The sequence below is a fragment of the Humulus lupulus genome, chromosome 8, assembly GCF_963169125.1.
Source record: "Humulus lupulus chromosome 8, drHumLupu1.1, whole genome shotgun sequence".
Lineage (NCBI taxonomy): Eukaryota > Viridiplantae > Streptophyta > Magnoliopsida > Rosales > Cannabaceae > Humulus > Humulus lupulus.
This window is the reverse complement of record NC_084800.1, coordinates 172660534-172678182: the sequence shown is the minus strand read 5'-3', so window position 1 is coordinate 172678182 and position 17649 is coordinate 172660534. Positions and strand designations below refer to the sequence as shown.

General features: G+C 35.3%; 1 protein-coding gene across 1 annotated transcript; it reads left to right on the top strand.

Moving 5' to 3' along the window:
- The first annotated feature begins 7737 nt into the window (after positions 1–7737).
- LOC133794709 (peroxidase 3-like) lies at positions 7738–11123 on the top strand. The gene is made up of 4 exons (XM_062232082.1): positions 7738–7950; positions 8076–8264; positions 8392–8557; positions 10682–11123. The coding sequence occupies exons 1-4, from the start codon at positions 7738–7740 to the stop codon at positions 11083–11085; spliced, it is 972 nt and encodes a 323-aa protein (XP_062088066.1). The 3' UTR covers positions 11086–11123.
- Positions 11124–17649: the final 6526 nt, after the last annotated feature.

The window sequence follows — 17649 nt, the reverse complement described above, 5'->3', positions numbered from 1 at the left end:
TGTGAGTTGTTAACTTTTTTTTAAAAAAAATATTATTTCGGGTTTAAGTAAACAAATGAGTACATATAACAAATTATTTGTTTTCTTTAAGCACTTTATTGTTTATTTAGTTACAATATAACTTTATGATATTTTTATTTATATTTTGTTAACTTTTTTATAATTTTTTTGTGTATTGTTATATTTGAGTATGTATTTTGTTGACAACTTTGTTGGTGAGATCAAGCTTTGGAGGATTTTATATTAGAGGTAATATTTTAAACCTTAATGTATAATTAATATATTGAACTTAGTAGCATGTACGACTTATAAAATAGTGGAGATAGGATCTGAGACTGTGTGCTGCGGTGATATAAGGCTGTAATTGTGCATGTTTGATTGATTACTTGATTTGTTGTATTTATGTGATGAATATAAGTTTATTTAAATTTTGGGAAATATGATAGAAATAGGAGAAATGCTGTCCAATTTTTTGTAAGATTTAGTAATTTTAGAATTATGCATGTTTGATTGATTAATTGGTTTGTTGTATTTATGTGATGAATATATGTTTATTTAAATTTTGGGAAATATGATAGAAATATGGGAAATGCTGTCCATTTTTATTTTAAGATTTAGTAATTTGGGAATTATGCATGTTTGATTGATTAATTGGTTTGTTGTGTTTATGTGATGAATATATGTTTATTTAAATTTTGGGAAATATGATAGAAATAGGGGAAATGCTGGTAAAAGTTTTTTAGGATTTAGTAATTTGAGAATTATGCATGTTTGATTGATTAGTTGGATATTTTTGTGTATACTATGTGCTATATAAATGCACATTTTAAATTTGGGAAATGTGATAGAAATAGGGGAAATGATGCCCAATTTTTTTTTGGACATATTGTTTCCTTTATTTACTTGTCAATTAAGTAATCCACAAACTTAATTGTTAATGTTTGTTGCTTTTTTTTTTTTTTTTTTTTTTGTGAAGTTTGACAATAGATAGAGATTGGATTTCAGCGGATAGGTTATCCATGAAATATAGGAATGGAGTTGAGTTTTTCTTGGAATTTTGTGCAAGAAATACTCAATCTCCTAATAGTATTCCTTGTCCATGTGTTAAGTTGTGTAACGTTGTGAGGATGCCAAGGAGATAATTATCATGTAAGTTTTTCATTTTACTTAATTAATTTATGATTTTATTTCAAACTCATTTATGGGTAAATATTAATATTGTGTGCAGGGCGTTGGATCAATATGATATACACCGAAGACTAAAATAGTCCATCAATCTAAAAGTTTGTGTTCCTAAGGTAAGTAAATTATATTATTTATCGTATTCAACTTTTTGACATATTTCTATTATAATAACTTACTAAATATAATACTTAACTTTGGATAACTATGTTGTAATAGTGTCGAAACCAGACTGGGCCAACCGAGTGTGGCTTTTACATTATGAAATTTCCTAGAGACTTGATTTCACAGCCTAGACCGAAGACCTACTTGAAAAATGATGTATTGTTTTGCTTTTTAATTTTCATTTAAACTATCGTTCATGATTTTATTTGGATGATTTCTAACTTATTATTTTAAATATTTTCTAATTAGTTTACGAATACGAGTCTATATTCGGCTGACGAAATCAACGAGATACGGGATGAGTGGACTGAATCAATTATGGCGTATCTCAATTAGAAAATGAGTAAGTGGGTGAGGAAATTTTAGTTTAAGTAGGTTTAACACTTACAAATTTAGAATACAAGAGTACATATATTAACTTTGATATTTGAATTACTTTTATAGTTTTGATCACAAATGTTAACTCTAGATAAATTTTTATAAAAACGTATACTGTTGTTTTTCTATTCATACTACTGTTTTTCTGTTTTCTGCTGCTGTTTCTTTGTTTCTGCTGTTGTTTTTCTGTTTCTGCTGATGATTTTTTTATCAAAATAGGCCAGGGAAATTGCGTCACATATTAAACTGACGCAAAAAACTCAATTGTGGTAGTGCTAAACTGACGCTAATGGGCTTTTTTTGTTGTAGTGATAGTTTTTCCACCAAAAAAATATCTTGGGTACTTAAAGTCTAGAAAATTAATACCACTACAAAAACACAAGACTTTTGCCGGCGCATTTTTGAGCAATCAAAAGTTAGGATTTGCATCGGCGAAAGATCGTCGATAATGTGTCTTTTGCGAGCGAAAAATGAAATGGTTGACAAAAGCATCTTTTACCAGCAAAATAAAGAGTCGAAAAATCAAGGACCCACCGAGAAAAAGTAGTATACACGGAATAGGGAAAAACACTTTTGTGAACACATTTTGGTGCTGACAAAAGTGATTACTTTTGTGGGCGTAATAATGCACTAGCAAATGCGATCACTTTTGCTAGCAAAAAAATGAGTCGGTAAATGTTGGCACTTTTTGTCAGTCAAAAAATGTTTCGGCAAATGTTATCACTCTTTTCGGTGTAATGTAATGGAGGGCTTTTATTGGCACAAAATTGCATCTGAAAAAATCCTCAACTAAAATGTTGGAGATTGTTTCTGCCGACGCAATTTTGCCCTGACAAAACTAATATTAGTTTTAAAAATTAAATTAAAAAATTATAAATATTATTTGTTATTTAATAATTGTAAAAAATATTATTTATATCAAATAAAATTAAAAATTATTTTTTTACTAAATTATATAAATCAAAACTATTAATTAGTTAATTGTCTCCAATAATGTAAAAACTTGAAAAAAAAGGTAGTCTATAAATATTGACTGTTACTAAATTAAAACAATTTATTAAGCCTTCCAGACGTGCATGATTTCTGACATACCATTGAACATTCAATGGGATACATCCACCTGAAGTGCAAGGGATTGCCATGTGTATTGCATCTTTCGGAAGATGCAAAACCAAATGCACCATAATGTCAAAAAGTGTAGGAGGAAAAGTCATTTCCAACTTGCACAAAATAGTGATAATGTCTCCCTTCATCTTCTTGAGGTCATTAGCATTCAAAGTTTGTGAACATAGTTTCTTGAAAAAACCTCATAACTAAGTAGTTGTCTTCTGAACTTCAGGAACAAAAAACGATCTAATTTCACTGGGCAACAACTATTGGAGCAACACGTGGCATTCGTGCGATTTAAGTCCAGATATCTTGTTGTCATGGACATTGACATGCTTTGAAAGGTTTGTGGCAAAACCATCTGGGAATTCTACTGAATTCACAAATTCACAAAAAACTCGACACTCGGAGGCACAAAGGGTGTAACAAACATCATGTTTCTTCCACTTGTTCCCCTCCTTCCAAAGATGAAGTTTTTTCCTATTTTTCATATCCGCTAGATAAAGTCTTGACTTATTTGTATCTTTAGACTTTCCCTCTAAGTTTAAAAAAGTACCCAAGACACTATCACAAACATTCTTCTCAATGTGTATTATGCCCAAGTTATGCCTGAGCAACAATTCCTTCCAAAATAAAACTAAAAAAATATGCTTTTTTTCTACCAGTAAAGTTCAGTCGGAGTCCGTTTGCGTTTCACACCCTCAAATTCTTTATATTTTCCTAGTTGCTGAATTTGCAAATTCTCTAATTGTCTCAACACATCATCCCTTGAGTACTCTTTCGCCAGTGGCTTGAGTTACTTATTACCATAGAATAATTCATGTTTATTCCTTCATTCATGATTCATATCAAGAAACCTTTTATGCCAATTGTAAGAAATTTTACTCTTAATCCCTACAGAGGGAGTTTCCTCATTACAAGTGGGACACACCTTTGACCTCTTTGTGCTCCACCTGGACATCATAGCATAAGCTGGGTAATCATTAATAGTTCACAAGATTTCTGCACGCATAGTGAATAATGTACTATTGTATGCATCTCGTGTTTCAACACGATTAATCTACAACTCTTTCAACTCGTTAAGCAAAGATCTCATATGCACATAAATATCTTTTCTAGATTAAGAAGGACCTGGAATTAGAAGGGACAACATTAATGATTATGGTTTCATACACTTTCACGGTGGCAAGTTGTAAGAGACAAGTATAACATGCCACATGTTGTAAGAGTTACTCATGTTCCCAAAAGGATTGAAACAATCTGTAGCCAACCCCAGTCTAACATTTCTAGGATTGATTGTGAAAGATGGGTACAACTCATCAAGGTGCTTCCACGTCTTACTATCAGAGGAGTGTCTCATAAAACCTTCTTCCTTTGGCCTTTTAGAGTAGTGCCACCTCATATCATCTGCAGTATATCTTGAGCTATACATCCTCTTCAATCTTATTGTCACTCAAAAGTATCGTATTACTTAATAAGCCACTCTTTTCTTGTTCCCACGAGTATCTTGCCAGCGGCACTCACCACAAACCAGAAAAAATTCCAAATTTGCGTTCTCTTTCCAAAACATTGCGCACTCATGCTTGCAAGCATTTATATCCTATTCCAAGAGTGCATAAGTTTGCCTTCGCCTCATAGTGAGACTTAGGTAAGATCATTCCATCAGACATTGCATCGATTAATAGTTAATAACTTTCAAATGCATCATTATTTATTAATTTTATATTTTAATTATAATTAAACTATAACTTATTTTTATTTGGTTAATTAATCATTATTTTTTAATTATACTAAACTTTTATTAATTTATTTAGTTAATTATTGATTAATAATGATATTTTTTAAAAGAAATATTTATTTAATAATTTAATTATTTATCATTTTTACTATTTTTAATTCTAATTAAAATTTTACTTGTTTATTTAATTAAATAATAATTATTATTTTCAATTAAAATTTATTAATGAGTGAAGTAATTATTTAGCAATTAGTTTTTTTATATAAGTTTAATTTCCTTATTTTTTTTAAATTAAGCAATTATTCTATTTCTTAAAGTGTGTTATGATGCCTTCTTATTTAGCATTATATGAATTATCATATATTATAAATTAAATAATTTCATAAATTAATTATTTTTTCAACATTACTAAAAGATAATAATTGATGTCAATTTTTCTAAGTCTACTGAAATTTAGTCAGCATAACGCATATATTTTAAACTATCCCAAAATTTTAAAACTTTCAAATTATACATAGAAATATCCACAATATTCTAAAAACATGCAAAACATTAAAACAAGAAGTATACATAGTCAAATCATTCAAATATAATAAAAAAACACATCTCAATTACACATATAAACATATACCAAAACATATAAATTCACACAACAAAAATTATCTAACTAAATTATGTAACTGTTTATTTTTCAATAACACCAAAATAATTCATTTAAATACAATATAATATAATAATCTATTTTGTTTTAAATATACATTAAACCATTAAAAAAAAGTATATATAATTACAATAATCAATTATCATTAAAAACTAATTTTTTATTAATATTACAAAAATATTTTTTAAGAAATATTACAAACATATATTATAAAATTAAATTAAAAACACAAAAAAACTTACAGTGGGGCTCGACTCTAGCAGGTGCTCAGGCTAGGGGGCTCGAGGTCGGCAGGGGACTCCATAGGGACTAAAAAAATTAAACATAATAAATTAAAAAAATAAATACAAAACATACTGAGATAGAGATAGGGAGGTGGCGACTGAAATTGGAGGAGGTGGCTCAGAGCTTGGAGGTTGGTGACTAAAAAAGTGGTAGGACAGCATGGTTCTCGGACCGAGACAGAGAGAAGGAGAGAATAGAGAGAGGGAGAGAGTAAAAATGAGGAAGAAGAAGGTGGGTGACTGGGTGAAATCATAAGACTTTTGCTAGCGCGTTTCATTGCGTCGGCAAAAGTACAAAAAGCGCCGACAAAGGTGGCCCTCAAAACCCTAGTTGAAAACGACGTCGTTTCATTCAGTTATACTTTTGCCGACAAAAGTTTGCCCAACAATCGTATCAATCACACAGACTTTTGCTAGTGCGTTCCACCTAACACGCTGGCAAAAGTCCCAACGATCATTAAAACGTGGGACTTTTGCCGACGTGTTAGGTGGAACATGCTAGAAAATGTAGTTTTCCTCGTGGGTTTAAAAATGGCAAGGCAATAATTTTCCCGCTTATATTTTTCTCGGCACGTTTAGATATTGTGCCCACTTTTGCCAGCATAGAAACGTGTTGACAAAAGTCATAATGCACCGACAAAAGTAATTTCAATTTTTCTGTTAATTTTAAAAAAATTACAATGATATGGGCACAATAATTGAAACATTTATTGTTTATAAATAACAAAATAATAGTTAAAATGCTTAACGTACTAATATTTTTGGGTGTTATATCGACTGACAACGATATAAACACTATCAACGAACTAGGTTAATTTTTAGTACTTAGCATTTTAGATATTTTAACATTTAGAGTTTAATTGAACTATTTGTAATGTCCATAATTACTAATAAATACTAAATCACTTCAAAAAATCTAAAAAGATTGTGTATTTATAGTATGTAATACTTTTGCTGGTGCGTTTATGACTTTTACTGGCGTGTTTAAATGTCTTTAGTCGGCGTCATTGCGTGTAGCACTGGCAAAAGTAGCATCGTCAAAAATCAATTGGGGAAAAAATCAGTCTTGTCAGCGCAATAATACCTAATGCGTCAGCAAAAACGTAACCGTGAAAAGTGTACAATCCTTCGCCGATGCATTAACGAATAGCGCCGAAAAAAGTAGCTTTCACCGGTGTGTTAGCAAAGGGGGCAACAAAAACAACTTATGCCAGTACAAATTAACGCCGACTAAAACACCGTATTTTGTCGGTGACATTCGTGGAAGGCGCCAGCAAAACCTATTTTGCCAGCCCAATTATGAAACACACCCCTTTTCTTGTATTCTACCTTAAATACTTTTGCGGTAAGTATCGCAAAAAAAATATTTTTCTCCGGAGAAGCCGCGTGTGTAACGTTTCCACGTTTTCTTATTCATGTTTAGGTATCAATCTAATTTATAAACTTCCTGTCGTTGATTAACAACATAAGTTTTTTGAAAACAAAATATAATTTGACAAAAGATATAATATAATTAAAGAGACATTACATACCAGTTCAGCAACAACCGCAGGTCCCTATATTACTCGTCCGAATAAAATATATATAGCAGTCCGTCTGAGCTGACAGGCACAGTAACAGTCATATATATCATATTCACACGAATATTTTGACAGGACAATCTTAATATTATCAAAGATGATTATGTATACAAGTGAACTTTGTTCAATCATTCTAACCGAAATCAATTGCTTCAGTTAGAAATTTGAGAAACTTAGTCGTGTGTCTTTATATATATTATTGTAAGTAATTAATGGTCATGTGTTTATTAATTGTTTATTGAGAGCAATTTCAGCATGAGATAAGCACAAGTTGCTAGCTACAATATATATTGAATAATCTCAAAATCAATATTATTTGCTATCTTCTCAAGTATATCGAAAGTCATATCAGTTTAGGTGACAGTAGTGGACGTGATTTATGATAACAATAAAATGAATTATTTACAACTCAAGTATTAATTTGTTCTTTACTTCTATCTCTTTCTTATGTTAAATCGTTTATATAATTGTGACCATTATTATATTTGCAGAGTCATTATTAAGTGAACAACGTTCATCGATCTATCTCTATTTAAGGATGCGCCAGTACTCATTCATTCATACTAACTGTCAAACAGTCTCTGTTCTGATAGTTCAAAGATTTCTAAATTAATAGTCAACTATTAATTGTGAGCTCAAGAAATGATGAAACTCAACGTTCTTGTATTGGTGTTTGTTGTTCTAATTAGCCTATTGGTGGGTTCTCAAGGAGGTAGTCTCAGGAAAAGTTTCTACAAGGATAGCTGTGAAGAAGCTGAGACTATTGTAAAGAAGGTCACGGAGAAACATGTAGCCAATAACCCTGCTGTTCCCGCGCGGTTACTCAGAATGCATTTCCATGATTGTTTTGTTAGAGTAAGCCATTTCAATACTCACTATTATATATATATATATTAGTTTTGTAATTTCAACATAACTGTACATGTATACTTATTTTCGATATGAGAAAAATATTTAAATGTATGTTTATTATATTTCAGGGATGTGATGGATCAGTTCTATTGAACTCAACCAACCAAAATGCTGAAAAAGATGCAGTTCCTAACCAAACTTTGTTGGGTTTCGATGTAATTGATGATATCAAAGCAGAAGTTGAGAAGAAATGTCCCGGAGTCGTTTCATGCGCTGATATTCTGGCTTTGGCTGCAAGGGACTCTGTTTCCTACTCAGTAAGAACTAAAATAAAAATATATAACTATAGTCTTTATAGTTGTTTTTTACAAGAACAATAATTATAATAATATATTTGTTACCTTATTTTTTAAAAAAAATTTTGTACATTACAACATTATTCAGTTTAAAAAATCCATGTGGGAAGTGCTTACGGGTAGAAGAGATGGGAATGTATCGGTAATGAGCGAAGCATTGCAAAACATTCCGGCACCCTTCTTCAACTTCACCCAACTCAAGCAAAACTTTGCCACCAAAGGTCTTACTGTGCATGACCTTGTCGTATTATCAGGTACCTACTCATATATTATAACTATATCTAGCTAACCAATGTAATTAAAGCCATTTCTGTACAATTATTTGTTTGTCCATTACGTATCATACATGCATAGAGATTATAATATAACACTAAGGACCACTTATTGCTAATTGTATAATTAGTGTGACAAGAACTAAATTAATAAAATATTGATGTCTAAATTTCACGGACTAATCATATACATATATAAATAAATTGTCATGTAATGAACCTTTAAATTTCCGATTGATAAAACCATATTTGATAATAAAAATATTAAGTACAATATTATTGCAAATCCAATTATACCGTTGAGAAATATACATCACCTTCTAATCACACTTTATTATGAAAAGGATATGAGTGACACAAAATATATCTCTTTATGTAAAAAATGTCTGCCTAACCAAAATTCTTACTTTTTTAACGGTTTTTTTTTTAAATTTAACCGAATATTCTAAATATTTAATCAAATATATCTTTAAAATTAATTAAAAAAAGATTTTTATTAATTATATTAATACAAATTCAAATATTATTATTATAATAATATTTAATATAAAATTACATATTTAATAATTATATTAATATAAATTTAAATATTATAATATAAATATGTATTCAAATATTATTATTATAATAATATTTAATACTAGATAATTAATACTTATATTAATATAAATTTAAATCTTATAAAATATCATTATAACTATAATATATAATACATAATCTTAATTTTTATTAAAAAAATTATAATTTGTATTTAAAAAAGGTTATCGTCATATTATATATATAAACATATCTCTTCTTATAAAAATTGTATAAATAACGAAATTTTTTTATTTTAGCAGTCTTTTTTATAAACTTTGACAGAATATTCTAAATATTTAACGGAATATACATTTAAAACTAATTAATTATAGATATTTATTAATTATATTAATATAAATTCAAATTCAAATCTTATAAAATATCATTATTTATAATAATATATAATACAAAACTAGATATTTAATAATTATATTAATATAAATTTAAATATTATAAAATTTTATTATGATAATAATACATAATCCTACTTTTTTTACTAATCATATTAATATGAATTCATATATTATACATTATTATTATAATAATGTTTAATACAAAACTGGATATTTAATACTTATATTAATATAAATCAAATATTATAAAATATCATTATAATAATATATAATACATATTGTTTATTTTATGTTTTAAAAAATTATCATTTTCCCATTTTTACGGAGAGATAGCTGTTTGGGGAAATAGTACAACAATTATGTAACGTTAGAGACTTTTGCCGGCAAAAAAAGAAAGAAAGGAGATTTAAATGCTACACTTGTAAAAGAAGAGGGACTTTTAGCTACCAATAACCCTATTATATATAAATATTTTTAAAAAATCATAAACATTGTTTTGGTTTACTTTTTCATATGTTTATGTCATTATTTTATATATGATGTTATTTATTTATTTAAAATATACGTGACAATAATATAAATTTAATAAAATTAATTAATATATTCTATAAATAAAACTAAGCAAATATGTATTGAACGTTGTTTATACCATATATTTTAAAAAATCATCAATAAACATTATTTTAGTTTAATTTTCTTTTAATATGTTTTTGTTATTATTTTATATATAATATTATTTGTTTATTTAAAATTTATATAACAATAATATAAATTTAATAAAAATAATTAATAAATAAAACTAAATAAACTTGTATTAACATACATTATTTGTGCTTAGTATATATATATATATATATATGCCGGGGCAGTGCTACATCTTAGCCTATATTATATATATATATATATATACATTATATATTCTGTTCAATTATTTTTTACAATTCTCTTAACATATGCGTAATTCATATGCTTATATATTTATTTTTCAACTACCAAGAGTGTTGCCCCCCACCAACGGCTTGTAATAAAAAAAAACATTTTGTATAACTCAAGAAGAAAAGGGGAAAGCAAGCAAAGAAGGAATAAATTAAAATTGAAAAAAATACAAAACGACAAGTCGTAGCAGTAATTGCTGAAGTTGAGTTATTGCTGACATACATATAAATATTTATAGGAGGACACACAATCGGAGTGGGGCACTGCACTGGGTTCAACAACAGGCTCTACAACTTCACTGGAAAAGGAGATCAGGACCCTTCATTGGACAAAACATACGCTCAAGTCTTGAAGAGCAAATGCCCTCCAAACGACCAAACCACAACTGTGCCAATGGACCCCGGAAGCGCTCTCAACTTCGACAGCAGCTACTACGGCGTCGTATTGAAGAACGAGGGTCTTTTCACCTCAGACGCCACACTTCTCACCAACGACGTCGCCCATAGAACTGTCCAGGAGTTGGTTGAACAAAGTGATTTCTTCACTGAATTCGCTCAGTCCATGAAGCGGATGGGAGCCATTGAGGTCCTCACTGGCACGGCCGGTGAGATCAGAAACAAGTGTTGGGCCGTCAATTCTTAGAAGAATAAAAAAAATATATAATGAATGGTGAAATCTTTGACGAGTACGTACGTGTGTGTTCGTTCTTCTATATTTTTATAGTTCGAATAAAATGGAGTATATCTATGGCCTTCATTGATCTGGTCAATGTCATCATCAATTTTCTAGAGTTACCAGCGAGTATCATTTATTCACTTAATTAATCGCGTTACTGCTTATTTTAATTTGTTCCTTAAAATTTACTGTTGTTTTTGTACTGATGTGAAAATAAGGAAAGTTTCTCTATTCTTGCACTTTTAATGTCGCAATTTTTTTATTTTTAGGAACTACAGAATGTTATAGCAACAAGGCTGTCTCTAAAAAGATTTGCGTCGGAAAAAGAATTAAATAAATAAAAAAATACCTAAAGTTAAAAAAAAAAAAGACTAAAAATATGAAATCTGTAAAAAAATTACAAAAATAAGGAATGAGAAATAAGTGAATATAACACAAGTATTTTTATGTGGTTCATGTTATAAAAAAACCCTAGTCAACGAGTCTCTCGTATTAAAATATTTGGAAGCTTGTGAGGGCAAGCTTCAATAGAGTATTCTCGGGTAGTGTTTATGTTACTCTGAGGACAAAAAAAATTTCTCTCGAAAAAAACCCAATCATTTACAATGAGACTCCCAACTTTATTTATAGAGGCTAGGGTAATTAATACTAATCATCAGAAATTAATACACATTCTTTCCATATTATTAGGGGATTAATACCTATTCAATGCAATGGGCTGCATTGAATAGAGACTACGACCCAAGCGAGATTTGCAGAGCCCACTACAAAAAAGTACCTACTTTATGGGGAACATGCCCCTAGTACTGTCAAGGCATGTTGTAAGTGCCTCCATGTCAAACGGCGTAGTGGGAGTGCGAATTGTCGAGTTGTACACTCGACAACACTGTTGATGGATCGCCCATAAGGGTTGTCAGACGATCCTCTAGCTTTGCAAACCCGCATTTGCTGACACGTTGCGCCTTATCTTAGGTCCGAGAACCAGAACCTCGGACCTGGAAGATGACTGGGGGATGAGAGCCTTCGCCTTAATTGCCCGAGCTGGAGAACCTCCAGCTCCGAGGATGAACCTCGAGAAGTAATCTACTGAGGCACCCTCGGCCCACTGTCAAAGGCAAAGTCTCACCTCGGAGGACCCTTGCTCCAACTAGAGGCCTCGGGCAGTAACATGCCTCGACAATGTCTATGAACGTCCGAGCCAGTCATTGGGGGTTGCAACGTGTTAGAGGAAAAAATACGGATAACATTTGCCTCCAAGTCTCTACTCGGCCTTGGGCAGCAGAGACTTAACTTAAAGGTGATTTGAAAAAATGGACGGAAAAAACATTTGGGCTTTCCTCTGATAGCACTCTGAAAAGCAAACCCACGTGTCAACGCCCCATTGTCGGGCCCAGCAGTTCGTGCATTTAATTATGGGTCAACTCTGAGATCCCAAATGTCTACTCTGCACCTGAGGCATCTTTTCCAAAAGAAATAATGATTGCAATCTGCGCCTTTTGAACCCTAACCGTTGGATCACCCTCCTGAATTTACTAGGGCGAGCCATCTGACGGTCGTGGGGAAGTTGCTTCCCTCATAAGTTTTACTGGGTATAAAAGCTCAAGAAAATCATCTTCAACCTCATACAATAACCATACGAAAATAAAAAAAAACCTTCCCAGAACACTGTCTTCTTTCTCGCCTGTCCCTCATCTTCAATCCTTCTCTCCAGGAGCTTTGGAAGACTGGCGTGAATCATCGTACTTCTAGGCAGACGATAAACAATACTTCAAGGTTAGGACTCGCCTCAGCACCTACCTTCGCTTCATCTTGGGTAAGTACCTTCGACCCACTTTTCAGTTTTTGTGTGTGCTTGAGATTTTTCGATATATGTTTAGGAATGCCAGTGGTATAGAATTTTGGAGTCTTTTTCTAGTTTTCATGAGTCATTTTAGGCACATTTTGAGATTAGGCTTGTTCGAAATGACCTTCAAAAGTCTTTATGTCAATTTTGCATTTCTAAGCCTGTGATCGAAAATTGGGGATTTCCCAGATTCTGGTAGGTTTATCTCCCCCAACTTGTCCTTAGGCGCCGGGGATACTCTGCATTTCTAAAACTTTTTTCTTCTTCTTGAGCAGTACCCCTAGAGTCATTTGTATTTTGACCATCTTTCCTTCGGTCAGATTACTAATTGCTTGGTTTTTTTGTCTTAGATGTACCAGGAACTCCAACAATTACACGAACACGATTTTTATCTCTTCGACTGGGAAATCTCCGATATGGCCTGAGCACGAGATGTCTCCGAAGGCAATGTAAGGACAGGAATCAAAGAGTCGGCTGGGGAGCTAGTCGTTCGTCCCAACATCCAAGTGACAGTGAGGCCCGAAATGCCCGAAGACCAGGGCCTAATTGTGGAGGACGTTAACAGGGCCCCTATTCGACAACTTACCCAAAGATACAGGGGCGATGCGTTCGAAGCAGAGGATTCCCACATTTTGATTCAACACCCCGATGCCATCGAGGCGATCATGAGTTATTACTCGGTCGGAGACAAGTGCCTCATCCGCCTCTGTCGGGAGTTTGAGAGAGCGCATCGTAACGTCAACTGTCTAGGCGCCTAGAGCCAGGCCCATCTGATGGCAGGGGCTACCCTACACCTCAAACAATACTTCGTGAAATTCCTAAAGTTCGTGGGGATAGCCCCTTTCCAACTTTCCCTCAATGGCTACAGAGTGCTCGCGGGGATGTACATTCTGTATTGGAAGCAAAAATGGCCTGAGCCCTCGCTGGCGGAGATCCTTTACTTCTACAGCTTCAAAACTGCTCATAGGAAGAAAGGCTCCAATTGAGATGGGTATTATGCCCTGGAAAAGTATGCGGCCTCATCGCTTAACTATAAGGCTCCTCACCACAACGAGAATCACTCTCAGGACTACAAGGATGCCTTCTTCTTCAATGACGGCTTCCCGACCCATAGCAACCCGACCCTGCTTCTTGACTTCACCCGAGTTGGTGAGTATCTTTCCGAACATGCTATCCTTTAACTTACTAGAGCTTTTATATATTCGATACTTAGTCAATCCCTTTTGAATAGGTCCTTTCCACCGAACCTAGTATGTCTAGCTCTTTGAGGATCATCTTCAGGCGATGAGGGCTCTCCCTGACTGGGATTTGGACCTTAGCGTCTTGGTAACAGAAGCCAACCTCATTAGTTTGGGGCTTCTCAGAGTAGAACAACGAATCAGCAACCTGGAGCTAACCAAGTACCACTAGTCCAAAAAGTCTCGGGAGTTGGCGTCCCATCATATGAAATACATTGATGGGCTAGCCAAGAAGGCGTTATAGAAATGACTGGTGGAGGAGAGGCTAGTGAACGTGCACGCTATAGAGGAGGCCCGAGAGGCACAAGAGGATTAGGAGCTCGAGGAAGAGCTTCAAGCAAGGATGGAAGCTTCCCACCTTGACACAGGTAAATAACCTCTCACTTTGATTTATGCTTCCCAGTAAGTGATAGGATAAGTCCCAAGCATGTTTTGGCTTCCCCAACCCTCCTCCATTATGGTCAAATCTCACATCGGCATTGAACTAGGGAGGAATTCTAGGATTACCTAGATCTAATTGACATTTATCTCCACCGCCCGAGGAGGCAGTCCACTTCTCAGGGTTTCGTACCCCTAGTCCGAGTGACGTCCTTCAACTCGAGCTGGTTTTGCCAATATGGTACCAACATTAGTTGTGAGGTTGGGAATAGGATAATTCACCCTCACTGTTTGCACTGAGGCTCAACTCACGGTGTGCCTTCGAGTAGCTTATGTTATTGCCTTATCCATTTCTGTAGAATGTATGATAACTATTTGATTTGTTCCTGCAGCTCACATGGGATTGACGGACATTGCCTGATCTACTCTAAGGTTAGGAGCGCCCCCATCTCTTTGGTAGGTTAGGGGTCATTGCACCCCCGGAAGCAGCCTGAACCCTCTCCTTCGACCAAGAGGCAGAGAGTCTCCACTTCCCCCACGGAGGTCCTTGTAGTCGACTTACCCCCGTTGGTGGAGATCTCTTCCTCGCCCGGGTCAGACGAGGCGGCTCAAGAGCCAAGGCAGGAGGAGGTCCTAGAACCAATTCAAGGGTTGATTCAAGATTCGTAGCAGGAGGCGGTGCAACCCCAGATCCGTCTCTTCGTGTACCCCGAAAGGTATGAAGGGGCCTTGCTAGAGCAGTACGAGAAGATGCTTCAACACTTCAAGGAGAGGCTGAAAGAGGGCAAGAAAGCCTTGCACGAGATGGCCAAGGCCCTTTGTCAACTCAAGCCACCCCGAGAGAGGCCCATCATCCTTCCAATTGGTCGGGCCGAGCTGGAGACTTTTTTCTCTGCTAAGATAGGGGAGATCGTTGCTCCTCTCGCTGTTGAGCTCCTCTAGAGGGTCAGCTCCACCATGTGCGAGTTGACCGCCCGAAGCTTTTCCCAACTTGATGATAGTAACAAGGCTTCTCTCGTCGCCTCATGTCGGTATGCCTCTGTTCGAGTAAGCTAGTCGTTCCAGTGTTTGAATTCAACTCAACAAGGTTTTATTATGCTACTAGATTTATCTTTTCATTTTGTAGTCTACCTTGGCTTGCCAGCACCTAGGAGACATTATGATGGAGAATTCGTATGCACTCCAAAAGTCCCAGGACAAAATTGTCTCCCTTAAGGAGAAAATGAAAGGCCCTCGGGAAGAACTTGCCAGGCCCAAGGCTGCCCTCGAGGCTGGCGAAAACACTCTCGGGAGCTTAAGGAAGCCATCCAGAACGCCTCTGAGGATATGTAGCAGACCAAAGAGGAGACGAATGTGGCCATTGAGGGCATGCAGCGAGCCTATGAGAAGGCTAAGAAGACCACAACTTGGAGAGCTCCCAACTTCAGGACCAGGCTAAGGAGGCTATCAAATGGGCTGAGCTAGCAGAGTGGAAGGCCCTCCAAGCCATGGATTTGAACAGGTCTGCTCGGTGCCAGGTGGGGAAGCTTGAATGAGAAACTAAAACTATCGCCGAGGACAGCTTCTATGTGGCTTGGTATCACAACCAAAACATGAGCTTGGATTTCATTGGGGAGCTTGAGAAGTATATACTCCTCTTAAACGAGCGCCTCTAAGCTACCCAAGCTGCCAAGGTGACCCAAGCGGCTCCAACGACCGAGGTGACTCCACCTGTTGAGGCCACTTAACCAATTGAGGTGATTCTAGTTGCTGAAATGGCCCAGGCAAAGGGTGCCCCGAGTGGAGATCTGATCATTGAGTTGGTGGCGGAGGTTCCCAAAAACTGATATACGAGTGAGTGGCTCCTGAATCGAATAATAATGTACATACATTATTGAAGATAGGAATCTGACCTGTGACCACTTTATTACTAGCTTCAGCTTCTCCCTTGGTCAAGGCAAAGACTCTGGCGGGAACCATCTTGTTGTCCCTTTTCTCCTCTGGCTTGAGCTGGGGACATTACCTCTTTTGGTGACCTTCCTGACCACAGTCGAAGCATCCCTTGGTGTTTGCACGACACTCACTAGGATGTTTCTTTTGGCATTTATAGAATTGTGGGTATTCTACATAACCCGACTTATTGCCTCCATTATTTGTTCATGCTCTTTTATCGTTGTCAGACTTCTTATTGTCAGGATGCCTTCTCTTATGACCATTATTGTTGCTAGGGTAATGATTGTTGTGGTTGTTCCGAACATTCTGAGGTTGACTCTGCTGTTTAGGCTCAGGCTTACTAGCTTCCTCCTTACTAACATTCGCCTAAAGATTTTCTTCTTCTATAGCCGTTTCTAGAACATCGGCATACGTAGCAGTTCCAGGATTTGCTAGCTTAACCTCTAACTTAATCTTTGGTCTAAGTCCTCTAACAAACTTGGTAACCCTCAAAAAGTTAGTTGGAACTAACTCTAGTGAAAACTTGGCTAATTGGTTGAACTGCCAAGCATACTCTGCTACCGTCAAGTTGCCCTACTTTAGACTAGTGAAATCCTCGACCCTTGTAGCGATTACTACCGAGTTGTAGTACTTCTTGTGGAACAACTCCACAAATCTGGTCTATGTCATGGTGACGACGTCGTGAGTCTGTTGAACTAAGTCCCACCATATTCTAGCATCCTTCTTAAGTAGAGATGAAATGCAGGATATGCGGTCCACGTTGCTGAGATTCATGTGTGCTAGGATCGACTCTATTTTTGAGCTATTCTTCCACCTCGAAGGGGTCGGTTGTCCCTTCAAAGTTTGGAGCGTGTTGCTTACAAAACCGCTCATAGATTGGCTCCACGTACTGAGCTGGGTAGGGCGCATAGTTTTCCATTGGCCATCCCCCATAAGGACCTACTTGATGGGGTGCTGAGCCATTTGCTGAGGCGGTTGCGGCTGAGATGGAGTCTGAGTTTGCAGCTGAGCCTGTTATCGCTGTTGCTGCAGCAATTCCTCCACTTGTTTTCAAAGTCTAACAATTTCTGCAATGTTGTCAACCGGCAGCGGTGGTGCACTTCGGTTAGCAGCAGTAGTGGTAGCACGCGCTCCCCTTTT